The 12,780-nt window shown below is 54.1% G+C and overlaps 1 protein-coding gene across 1 annotated transcript in view; it reads right to left on the bottom strand.

Annotated features, from left to right (window-relative positions):
• Window positions 1–1,655: 1,655 nt before the first annotated feature.
• The window catches only part of SLC7A5 (solute carrier family 7 member 5), a 32,887-nt gene continuing 21,762 nt past the window's right edge, over window positions 1,656–12,780 (bottom strand). Inside the window, exons 6-10 of the mRNA XM_056500951.1 lie at window positions 11,846–11,949; window positions 10,929–11,025; window positions 10,188–10,337; window positions 9,187–9,364; window positions 1,656–7,485 (exon numbers count right to left, since the gene is read on the bottom strand). Of these exons, the coding sequence (XP_056356926.1) occupies window positions 7,430–7,485; window positions 9,187–9,364; window positions 10,188–10,337; window positions 10,929–11,025; window positions 11,846–11,949 (585 nt within the window). The 3' untranslated portion in view covers window positions 1,656–7,429. The remainder of the gene's footprint in view (window positions 7,486–9,186; window positions 9,365–10,187; window positions 10,338–10,928; window positions 11,026–11,845; window positions 11,950–12,780) is intronic.

Genomic DNA, 12,780 nt, shown 5'->3' with positions numbered 1-12,780 from the left:
AGGTGAGCTTTAAGGTAATTTCCTACCCAAAGCATTCCATGATTCTGTGAGGGCACCAAGGAAAGGCCAGGGCTAGGGAGCAAAGAGCCAAAGGGCCCCTGCAGCAGCCAAAAATTCTGATTTTAGGGAATGCACAAAGCTGGGATCCAACAATGCTGATCTTTGGGGAATGGAGCAGAGCTGGGATCCAACAATGCTGATCTTTAGGGATGGAGCAGAGCTGGGATCCAACAATGCTGATTTTAGGGAATGGAGCAGAGCTGGGATCCAACAATGCTGATTTTAGGGAATGCACAGAGCTGGGATCCAACAATGCTGATCTTTGGGGATGGAGCAGAGCTGGGATCCAACAATGCTGATCTTTAGGGAATGCACAGAGCTGGGATCCAACAATGCTGATCTTTGGGGAATGGAGCAGAGCTGGGATCCCAACAATGCTGATTTTAGGGAATGCACAGAGCTGGGATCCAACAATGCTGATCTTTGGGGATGGAGCAGAGCTGGGATCCAACAATGCTGATCTTTGGGGATGGAGCAGAGCTGGGATCCAACAATGCTGATCTTTGGGAATGGAGCAGAGCTGGGATCCAACAATGCTGATCTTTGGGAATGGAGCAGAGCTGGGATCCAACAATGCTGATCTTTAGGGAATGCACAGAGCTGGGATCCAACAATGCTGATTTTAGGGATGGAGCAGAGCTGGGATCCAACAATGCTGATCTTTAGGGAATGCACAGAGCTGGGATCCAACAATGCTGATCTTTAGGGATGGAGCAGAGCTGGGATCCAACAATGCTGATTTTAGGGAATGGAGCAGAGCTGGGATCCAACAATGCTGATTTTAGGGAATGGAGCAGAGCTGGGATCCAACAATGCTGATCTTTGGGGATGGAGCAGAGCTGGGATCCCACCCCAGTCTGCCCTGAACTCTCAGTGTCCCCAGGCTCCTGCAGTCCATAACAAACCCTTTTATCTGGGCTGTTTGAACTTGAATGCACAAAGTGCTCAGAGCACATCCCCAGCCCCGGGCTGTGCAGACACTTCCTGCCTTTGTTGGGTGTCCAGCTCCTCTCCTGCTCCCACCCAGAGCCCCAGAGGGGTCATGGCTGGGCTGGGCAGGGACACAGCATCCCCCAGAGCCCTGGGCTTGCACAGATCCTTGGGGATTGCACTCTTGGATTTGTATTTCCTTGTTCTCCAGGTTTTCCAGCCTGTCCCTCTCCTTTTCCAGGCTGTGTGCTCCAGTGGATCCCTGGGGGAGCTCTGCAGACCCCCCTCTGTTATTTACTGCTTCCATCAGTGTTCCCTCTCTCCCAAACAATAATTCCCTTTTCCCAACCCCACGGGAAGCTTAGGGAGTCCCAAACCTGCTGAAACCCCAAGGATGGAGGTACTGGCAGCTCTGTGCATAAAACTATGGACACACCCTGGGAATTGAGATTTTCCTCCTCTGCTCCCTCCTCGTGCCCAAAGCTCCCCCACTTTCCATTCCCTTAGTTCTAACCTCAGGAAAATGAAGTAGGATTTAAAAAGGAGAATGGAGATGGAGCCATGGATGCTGTCATTGCTCCTAAACCCAAAGGGGAATATTTGGAAACCCAGGTGCTGATGGATATGGGAGAAACATGGAAAAAGAAAAACTTTCCAGGCAAAGACCAGCAACGAGAGTGTTGTAATTCAGCTTTCTTTGTTAAAAAAAACAAAACAAAACAACCCAAAACATAGAACAACCCAAACATTGAACAGATTTGTTAAACCACAGACATAAAAGAATCAAGAAATACTAAAAAAAAAAAAATAAAATAAAATACATTGCAGAGACATCTTGTTGTCCAAGGCCATTGGATTCAGGAGCTGCTGGCTGCCCAGCCTCAGTCAGTGGAATTTGTGCTGCAGGAACACAAATATTGGGAATACACAGTGCTTACTGGAGAAAAATTAAGACTAAAAGATATTTACCCCTTTCAAATAAATAGAGTGTCATCTATAGCAATATTTAAATTAGTAAAACAGGTTTTTTAAAGCAACCAAATGTAACAAAATTGTAAATCAGGTCTAGGTTTTTTTATGTGTGTTAAGAGCAATTTTTTCCTGTGTTTAAAAAAAAAACAACAACAAAAATACAAAGCAAAGTGTCTTTGAAAAATCAGATTCTTCACCAGGAGTGAAGGTCACCCTTTGCTCTGAGGGTGGGGTGAGGTCTGGGAACCACTCAAGATCCTCCCTCTCCCAGGATTTGGTGGGACACAGAGCTCTCCCTGCCCTCTGAACAAAGCAGTTTTCCCTGTGTGTGAGGCTGATCCCAGCACAGAGCCTGGGATGGGGGAGAGCCCCTGTGCTGGGCTCAGCCTCAGCCCCAGGGAAGAACTCAGCTGTAGCTACAAAGTCTCTTTTAGGCAGTTTAGAAATTAATTCAGTGTTTAAAAAAATACTTTTTATTTTTACTCATTACCTCTTCCACAGCTGGAGGAAGCAACACCCTTTTCTCAGGTAAGGAACTGGGAGGGGAACATGGAATAATCCTCTGGGCATGGGATCCTTTGGGATCACTGACCCCAAGCCACGTTTCCTACCACTGCATCCTCAGTCTGGGAGTTCTGCTGCATCCCCCACACATTCCCAACCCTGCTCCAGCTCCAGCTCCAGTTCCAACTGGGAGGAACTCCAGCCCAGGCAAACCCAGCACAATCCTGGGTGTAACTGCTCAGAGAACAGCCAGGAACGAGGAGCCCCTGGAGCCTCCCTGAGCACTGAGGGAATGTCCTGGGAATGGCAGAACTGGGATGTCTGGCAGGGATGAGGGAGCAGATTCCTGTCCCTGCAGGGATGAGGGAGCAGATTCCAATTCCTGCAGGGATCAGGGAGCAGATTCCCATTCCTGCAGGGAGCAGATTCCAATTCCTGCATGAATCAGGGAGCAGATTCCAATTCCTGCAGGGATGAGGGAGCAGATTCCTGTCCCTGCAGGGATGAAGGAGCAGATTCCTGTCCCTGCAGGGATGAGGGAGCAGATTCCCATTCCTGCAGGGATGAGGGAGCAGATTCCTGTCCCTGCAGGGATGAGGGAGCAGATTCCTGTCCCTGCAGGGATGAGGGAGCAGATTCCCATTCCTGCAGGGATGAGGGAGCAGATTCCTGTCCCTGCAGGGATGAGGGAGCAATTCCCATTCCTGCAGGGATGAGGGAGCAGATTCCCATTCCTGCAGGGATGAAGGAGCAGATTCTCACCCCTGCAGGGATGAGGGAGCAGATTCCTGTCCCTGCAGGGATGAGGGAGCAGATTCCTGTCCCTGCAGGGATGAAGGAGCAGATTCTCACCCCTGCAGGGATGAAGGAGCAGATTCCTGTCCCTGCAGGGATGAGGGAGCAGATTCCTGTCCCTGCAGGGATGAGGGAGCAGATTCCCATTCCTGCAGGGATGAAGGAGCAGATTCTCACCCCTGCAGGGATGAGGGAGCAGATTCCAATTCCTGCAGGGATGAAGGAGCAGATTCTCACCCCTGCAGGGATGAAGGAGCAGATTCTCACCCCTGCAGGGATGAAGGAGCAGATTCTCACCCCTGCAGGGATGTCCCTGCTTGGCAGCCAAGCCTGGCTGGCTGTGGCTCATCCCAGACTCAGGATGCTCCCAGGACTGGCACAAGGCTGGGACTGCTGGGATTCAATCCCTGGGGTCACAGCCAGAGTTCAGCACCTGGAGCTCCTCACCCTGGGGCTGCCCTTTCCCAGCTGCAGGAGCTGCTCTGCTCCAGCCCTTTCCCCATGTCAGGGGAGGAGGGAAGGCTGCCATCCCACAGGAGCAGCTGGAATTGTGCAAGGACAATGTCTGGCAGTTTCCTCGTGGATTTGGTTTGGAATTTGATTTTCTGTTAAAAAATAATAGAAGACACAGGTACCTTCCCAGACTGAGTGGAGACATTCCCTGGGATTCCCTGCAGCCAGAGCAGGACTGTGGGAAGGTCTGTCCCAGCCCCACTGCCCCTGCCAGACCCACCACGAGCAGCCCTGGAGGAGCCTGACTGATTCCCTTGCCCGAGCCACCCACTGGGAGGGGACTTGGACAACAACAAAGCCACTTCCCAGGAGTTCCAATCCAGCTGAAGGGACTTTAAAGTTTGTTCCACTGTGCCAGAGTCCCTTTGAACTCCGTGGCCACCGAGGGGGCTGTTCCAAACAAAAGCCTGTTTACCAGAACACGGTGTCTGAGATGGGAAAGACTAAAAATTTTGCAGGAAGTTTAAAAAAAAATAATTAGAAATCTGCCAGGATAACATAAATCCACCAGGATGACAAAAATCCCCCTGGTTTGAGCAGCAAGGTCTTTCCCAGAGATGAATTCTCTCTTTCCCATACCCAAATCCATCAGAACAGTGCAAGCCAAGGGCAGATGTGGGAAAAGCAGAGGCTGTGGCAGCCATTTCCATGATTGGAGAAACTACTTCTTGTCTTCTCTTCCTAAAATTAAATTCAGTTTTACCCCTTTCCTCATTATCTCTAGGAAAAACCAACCCCAGCTCCTCCAGCCCTGTCACCAGGGGGATCAATGACTCCAGGGTGACAGAAATCAACTTTTTGGCAGATGAACTTTGAGATGTGAGCTGTGGCTGACCAAATTCAGCCTTTGTGTGGCTCTGTGCTGGTACCTGGTTCAGTTTCTTCCTAAACCTCTATTGCCAAGGAGATGCTGATGAGATCCCCATGAACGTGGGATCAGTGCCAGGTTAGTACAAGAGACAGATCTTCAGCAGCAAGTGAAAAATCATGGAATTCCACAAAAAGCAAAGCAAGGGAGTTAAGGATTTAATGAAAATCCATTAATTGCTTAAAAAGAATTTTTAGTGTGACAGCTCCTCTTTCAAACCAGTGTGAAGGGGTCACCAGGAGGACACTGATGGCCATCACCTGATGGACAGAGTCCAAGCCACCTTTGGAGTGTGGCCCCAACCCTGAGCTCTCTGAGGGGAGCCCTGGTGCCAGCTGACTCTGGGCTCAGGGGCTGAGACTCCAAAGCCTTTGCTTTGCATCCCAAGGAATTCTGCTGGTGGGGTTTGGCACTGAGAGCCCCCACTGAGAGCTGAACCCAGCACTGAGACCTCACAGCCAAAAAAACCTCTCCCTGCTTTCCCATCACTGCTCCAGACATCTCAGCTGCAGCTGGAAGAAGCCAAAACTCCAGTTCAGATTTTGTGATTCCTGACCTTATTTATGCCAAAGCCTCTCCACAGGCATCAGAGCTCAGATGTTCCAATTCATGGCACTGGTTTAAAACTTTGGGTTCTGCCCTCTGGATATTCCCAAACCAGCTGCAAATCCTCATGGATTAACTCAGCTCCCAGAGAGAACATTTGGGAATCTCCACCCTGTCACTGAGCTGGACTGGGAATCTTCACATTGTCACTGAGCTGGATTGGGGATCTCCACATTGTCACTGAGCTGGATTGGGCAATCACCACTCTGTCACTGAGCTGGATTGGGGATCTTCACATTGCCACTGAGCTGGATTGGGAATCTTCACATTGTCACTGAGCTGGATTGGGGATCACCACTCTGTCACTGAGCTGGATTGGGGATCTTCACATTGCCACTGAGCTGGATTGAGGATCTCCACATTGTCACTGAGCTGGATTGGGGATCACCACATTGTCACTGAGCTGGATTGGGGAATCACCACTCTGTCACTGAGCTGGATTGGGGATCTCCAGCCCAGCTGCCATGGAATAAATGAAGAGCTGATTGTCTCCCCTGTTCCTGTCAGAGCAGGACACAGGGCTGGCAGTGCAATGTGGAGCTGCCCCAACACAACCTGGAGTGCTGCAGGACATCCCAGCACCAAGCCTGAGTGAGTACCACGGTGTCCTTAATGCCCCTTCACCCCAGAGAACTCTGTTCAAGGAGAATCCAGAGGGAAGCCACAGCTCCCAGAGCATCCTGGCTTCCCAATGGCCAAGTTTACAAAAAAAATGGGAATAGTTCACCAAGCCACCTGCACAAAGCACGAGCACAGAGATCTGCAACAGAGACAGCAAAGCAGCTCCAGGGGGAAAGGATCAGAATTCCAAGTGATGGAGCACAGAGGCACAATGAGCAATGGTGCAGGAACTGCAGCTTTCCAGAAGTGACACTTGGGACCAAGGTGTCCCTAAGGGGACAGAGCTGACTGCTGGGAATACAGGAACTGTGGGTGTGCCCAGGATGGGATGGCAGCACCCAGCACAGCAAACCAGGATTGCACGTGCAGAGCATGGATTGTGCTCAGGGATGGCTCTGGAGCAGAGGATGGTGCTGGGTCTCACCAAAGCACACCTGGTGGAGGACCAGGCCCAGCCCTGCCCTCAGAGCTGAACTCACCTGCACTACTCAGAGCTGGGCAGGCCCTGGCACAGTGCCCAGAGCAGCTGTGGCTCCCCTGCATCCCTGGCAGTGCCAAGGCCAGGCTGGACAGGGCTTGGAGCAGCCTGGGATGGTGGGAGGTGTCCCTGCCACGGCAGGGGTGGCACTGGATGGGCTCTGAGGTCCCTTCCAGCCCAACCACAGCCCAGGGTGGCTCCAGCCAGCCAGGACATCTCCACAGCCCTGACCCAGGTGGTGCCAGCTCCGTGGCACATTCCAGAGGAAGCACAGCAGGACAGAGGAACAGCACAGAGAGACCCCAGGAATGTGCCAGGGCAATCCCCACCCTTGGCTTCTCTCTGCAGGTGGTTTGGGGCAAGCATGAGGAGAGAGCAGAGCTGCTCTGCCATGCTGGGTGAAAGTGGCACAGAAATCATGGAGGAGCCAGGCAAGGAGTGAGTGACTCCTGGGCTCCTGCAGAACTCCCCCTCAGTGCTCACTGCAGGGATGGGCACTGTGGGGAGCAGCACCTGGGGGCTGGCTCAGCAGCAGGGAGCTGCCTTGGACTGAGAGTGCTGATCCAAACCCAGAGGGTGGCAGGGACAGTGAGGGACAGTGACACTCAGCTGAGGGCTCCCTACATCACTGCCCCTGCCCTGCCCTGTCCCACTGCCAGGTCCAGCAGCACACGGGTGTGAGTCAGGGGCAGTGAGCATCATCAGCCAACTCTGCCTCCCACCCCCCACCTGGGCCAGGTAAGGCAGCTCAGGACCCCCAGGAACTCTGAACACTCAAACCAGGCTCCAGCAGATCCCAGAGCCAAAGCAAAGGAGCCCCCAGAGCCAGCCCAGCCCTCACACACCCAGGGGCACAGCAGCACCCCCTGGAATTGCCCTTTGGGATTCTCCTCCTGGCTCCTGCTCGTACCAAGGGCTCCTCCTGGCTGGGCTGCAGGGGCTGCAGGAGCTGCCAGAGCCTGGGGCTGTGGGGCAGCCAGAGGCAGCTCCAGTGCTGGACTGGGAGTGAGGGGTGGGATCCTTGTGTCATCTCAGCAGAACCTTGTGCGTTTCCTCGAGCTCAGTGTCCCTGCTGCTCCTGCCTAGGACTCCTGAGGAACCACCTCCATCAGCTTCTGGCACAGCACGGTGGCAGAGACTGCAGGGAAAGCAAGGACAGGTCAGGGTCACCCCAGAGGGATCTGGGCCCAGGAGGGAAGGGCTGAGCCTCCCACCTGAGCCCAAGCACAACTGAAGGATGAAATACCCCACAGATTCTCCCTACCCCATTCCATGGGTGCTCCCCACCCCATTCCATGGGTACTCTATTCCATTCCAGATACTCCCTACCCCATTCCATGGGTGCTCCCCACCCCATTCCAGATTCTCCCCACCCCACACAGGAGCTCTGCTCCTGCAGCAAGGACCCTGCCCTGCTCCAGACTCCTGGGCACAGCTTCTCCTCCTCCTGCTGATACTGTGGATGCCCTGAGTGTGAGCAGCCAAACTGAGTCAGGGATGGGCATGGAAAATCCAAGGTGAAGCTTTTGCTCCCAATTCTGAAATCCATGAGAGCCCCCAGCCTCTTCTGAAGGACAAACCCACCCCAAGCTGCCTGTCCTGCAACAGGGCTCAGGTCACGGCCTGGCCAGGGCAGGTGGGAGCAAAGGGACATTCCAGGTGCAGATTTCCCAGGAAAAGCTGCTCAGCTGAAGGAATTTTATTATCCCACTCATCCAAACACTCCTCTGCTCCCTGCTGCTCCACTCTGTGGTTGGACATCTCAAAATATTCCTGCATTATAAAACTTAATTCTAAGCACAACCAAGTGAGGCTCAGCTCAGCTGCAGGTGATCAGATTATCTGCAAAGTATCAATAAATCACTTTTAAAGTTCCTGTCCTCACTGGACATTTGCAGGATCATCACTGTCTGTTCCCAGAATATTTTCAATATTCTCCTTACAATCCTTTGGGAAGGAAAACAATGAATATGGTAATTTACCACCCAGGCATTGCAAAAATTGCAAAAATGGCTTTTCCAGGAATTGAGCCCAATACTCAGGATAAAAAAGTGAGTGGGACAGAGGGAGAGATGGGGGGAAAGAAGAATAACAAGTGCTGAGTGCTGCTGAAAGCTTTTTTCTTCCTCATGCAGCAGCCAGCTAAGGCTGGGCACTTCTCCTTGCCTGCTTTTCTAGGTCAGCCCCTCACAGGAGAGCAGGGAGGCAGCAGGGACTGACCTTCTGGGCTCAGTTGTTGGGGCAGAGGTTCTGTGTGCCAAGCACAGCCTCTCCAAACACAGCCTGGCCTTGTGGCAGCTCCTGGACAAGCCTGGAGCAGGAACCTCAAAAATGAACCTGAGAGAAAACATCCAGGGGAGCTTCCCCTCAATCTGTTCCTTCTGCTGCTGGGGATGCCAAGGAAAGCTCTGCCTGGATCCCAAATGTCAGCACTGCCTAAGCCATGGACTGGGACTAATTGTGGATTTTCAGCAGCCAAACTGAGGCCAGCTGTGCTCAATCCTTCCTGCACCACTGGGAAGGGATTCTTTGCTGAGCAAAGCCTTGGCCCTGGGCTTTTCCAGGAGCAGGAATTCTGCTGTGCTGCTAACAGCCTCTCTGCCAGGATTAAAACCCCCAAAACCTTGGTATTGGTCCCAAACTTTGCCATTACTGCAAATTATGATGCATTTTGGATGCTTGGCACAATGGGGATAAACTTGTTCCCATGAAAGAAGAATGGAGCAGAGCCATGATGTTGGAAGCTCCTCCAGAGGGAGGAGAGCCAGCAGTGCCAGCTGCAGCCCAGCTCTGGGAACCTTTCTGGGAGCCAAAGCTGCTCTTCCCTGGAGATACTCACAGATGCCTTGCAGGACCCACTTGGGCTTGTTTTGCCACCAGACCCCGAAGAAGTAAATGGGGATGCCACTGAGGATGATGGCAAAGCCAATCCCACACTCCTTGGGTGTCATCCAGAAGGAAACAGCAATGAGGAACAGGCAGGCCAGGATGAAGAAGATGGGCAGGCAGATGTTCACCTGGGCAGGGAGCAAGGGACAGCTTAGGAGATGTGCCAGGGGAGGCTCTCCAGGAGCTCCCCAGCCTGGGGAGGGACAGAATTACTGCTCTCCCATGGCCAGGGGAGCCCCTTTTTGAACCTCAGTCCCATAATTCCATATCCCCATCATCAGCACCAAACCCCAAACCCAGCAGAGCCACAGCACAAGCTGGGGTTGTTTCCCAGGGGACTCCAAGCAGAGCAGCCCAGCTGGGAGAAGAAAACCCCAAAAGCTAAAAACAGCCAGCAAAGATTCCCTTGGCAGGGCACCAGTCCAGGCCCGTGGATTTGTTTCCCTGTGGGTGCTGCTGCCTGGCACAGCCCCCAGTGTGCTGTGGGATGAGGGAAAACAGCTTTTGGGGGAGAGGCAGCACTGGGGCTGACAGGAACTTGGCCTCACCCCAGATGGGACACGGGGCTGCCAAGGACAGCAGGGACAGAGCTGCTTCAGCACAGAACCATTTCTGGGAATTCCAGGGGGGTACAGAGTGTTACAGGGAGCCCAGCTGGGACCTGTCCTGGTGCTCATGGACAGCAATCCCACCACAACACCCAGAGCTCCTCACTGGGCTGGCCCCAAGGGACACCTCCTTTACTGCCACACAACCTGTCCCTGCAATCCCAGCCCCTTTTCATGCAGGAGCAGCAGCTGGAACCTGTCCCTGCAATCCCAGCCCCTTTTCCAAGCAGGAGCAGCAGCTGGAACCTGTCCCTGCAATCCCAGCCCCTTTTCCAAGCAGGAGCAGCAGCTGGGCCCCCCTGGAGCTGGGGAGGGGCTCCCTGCACTGCCCACCCCCTCTCACCTTGATGGGCCTCTCCAGCTCTGGCTTCTTGTAGCGCAGCCACATCATCCCAATGATGGCCAGGGCCACACACAGCCAGTTGAAGAAGCTGAAGAAGTTGATGACTGAGAAGATGTTGTTGGAGAAGGCATAGAGCAGGGTCATGACACACTGGATGCAGGGAAAAGGCCATTAGGGAAGGGAGCAGGCAAAACCAGCAGGTTACAACACTAAATGGGGGGATTTAAGGGAAATACCTGCCAGGAAAGGGATCACACTGGCTGCTTTTTATTTATTTAAGCTATTTTCAACTGCTGCCTGGAACCATTTCATAGGATCATGGAATGGTTTGGGTTGGGAGGATCTCAAAGCTTAAAGCACCTCTAGCTCCAACCTCCTGCCATGGGCAGGGACAGGGACACCTTCCCCTGCCCCAGGCTCCTCCAAGCCCTGCCCAGGCTGGCCTTGGACACTTCCAAGGCAGAAGTGGCAATGAGGGTGCAGGAATGGCTGTGGCTGCAGGGCAGTGGGACCCCAGCTCTGCCCTGCCCCAGCCCTGCCCCTGCCCTGCCCCTGCCCTGCCCCAGCCCTGCCCTGCCCCAGCTCTGCTCCAGCTCTGCCCCAGCCCAGCCCTGCCCCAGCCCTGCCCCAGCCCTGCCCCAGCTCTGCCCCAGCCCTGCCCCAGCTCTGCCCCAGCCCTGCCCCAGCCCTGCCCCAGCCCTGCCCCAGCCCTGCCCCAGCCCTTCCCCAGCCCAGGCTCACCGTGAACACCAGCGACGGGACGGGCGTGAGCAGCCGGGGGTGGATCATGGACAGGATGGAGGGAAGGTGTCCCTCCCGGGATCCCACGAAGAACAGCCTGGGGGCACACAGGGGACACACAGGGGACACACAGGGGACAGAGAGGGGACACAGAGAGGGGACACAGAGAGGGGACACAGAGGGGACACAGAGAGGGGACACAGAGGGGACACAGAGAGGGGACACAGTCAGTCACAGCCCTGCAGGGCTCTGTGCTCAGTTCACAACACTTGGGGCCAACCTGAGCTCCAGCCTCGAAGCAGGGCTGAAAAATCAGAACTGCAACAGCAGGAATGCAACAGCAGGAATGCAACAGCAGGAATGCAACAGCAGGAATGCAACAGCAGGAATGCAACAGCAGGAATGCAACAGCAGGGCTGCAGCACCAGTCCCTGACTCGCCAGGCAGACTGGGGATGGCCAAGGATTGCAGGAAGGATGGATTTCTATCCTGCTCCCCAGGGACAGCAATGAAGTGACTCCTCAGGCAAGCCAGGGGTGTGTCAGAGCTGGAACCATCTCAGTGCTGCCCCTGCCCAGCCCTTCTCCCCTTCCCAAGGGATTCCCATCCCTGAAGTTTCCCAACTTCCTGCTTCTCATTAGAGCCACTTTCTCAGCAGCCCCGAGCCCTGAGCCTGTGTCTGCTTCTGGTTTACTGACCTCACCAGGGTCTGCCTGAGGAACAGAAGATTGAGACACTGAAAGGTTGCCTTTAATCTGCTTTGAAAGTCTGACTTTGTCTTCCTGCACTCCCCACGTGGCCTCCAGCCCTGCAGACTTTGTGTCTGCCCACAGCCACTCTCTGGAGGAGAACTCCAAAGGAAGGGGAACTGAGCAGAGCTTGTAAACAAAAGCCACAGGATTGAGCAAGGAACCTACCGGGAAGAAGTGAAGAGAGATCCATTGACAGAGCCAAAGCACGAGAGCCCAACAAACACAGGGATGATCCAGGACATGACACCCAGGTGGTAGTTCCCAAAATCCTATGGGAGACAAAGAGACATCTCACACTCACAATGTCCCAAAAAATTCAGAACTACCTACAAGGAATATCTGGAGAAATCTCAACAAATGCCACAGCTCAGAGCTGAAGCTGTGATGGAGTTTCCCATATTCCCTTTCCCAAAAAAGCAGACTGTGGAATTGCTGAATGCATCAGCAGCCAGCCCTTCCCTTTTATCCACCAGCTATCACAGAGTTCAAGAGCAAACAGAAACTGTGAGGAGCCTCAGAGAGCAGCTGCTGCCAAGTGCTGAGTCAGGAGCTGGGACAGGGCCCTGGGGACAGGCAGGGACCTGGGCTGGCAGCCCTGGCACCAACAGCACAGCATGGATCCTCTGCTGCTCCAGGCTGGGCTGGGAGAGCCTGGGATAGAGGGGGATGGATGGGATAATGGGGGTGGGATAATGGGCATGGGATCAGTGGGGATGGGATCAGTGGGGATGGGATAATGGGGATGGGATAATGGGGATGGGATAATGGGGATGGGATCAGTGGGGATGGGATGGGATCAGTGGGGGATGGGATGGGATCAGTGGGGATGGGATGGGATCCGTGGGGATGGGATGGGATGGGATAATGGGGATGGGATCAGTGGGGATGGGATGGGATGGGATGGGATCAATGGGGATGGGATCAATGGGCATGGGATCCATGGTATGACTTTCAGGTCCCTTCCCACCCAAAGCACTGCAGGATTCCCTGCAGGATTCCCTGCAGCACAGGCTGTGGCTGGAGCAGGCTCTCAGTCCCAACCCAAAGGATGCAATGGTGTCACCTGAGGGGCTCAGCTCACCCTGGCCTGGGACATTCCC

Source organism: Oenanthe melanoleuca, chromosome 11 (genome assembly GCF_029582105.1).
Source record: "Oenanthe melanoleuca isolate GR-GAL-2019-014 chromosome 11, OMel1.0, whole genome shotgun sequence".
Classification (NCBI taxonomy): Eukaryota; Metazoa; Chordata; class Aves; order Passeriformes; family Muscicapidae; genus Oenanthe; species Oenanthe melanoleuca.
This window is presented reverse-complemented; position numbering and strand designations above follow the sequence as displayed.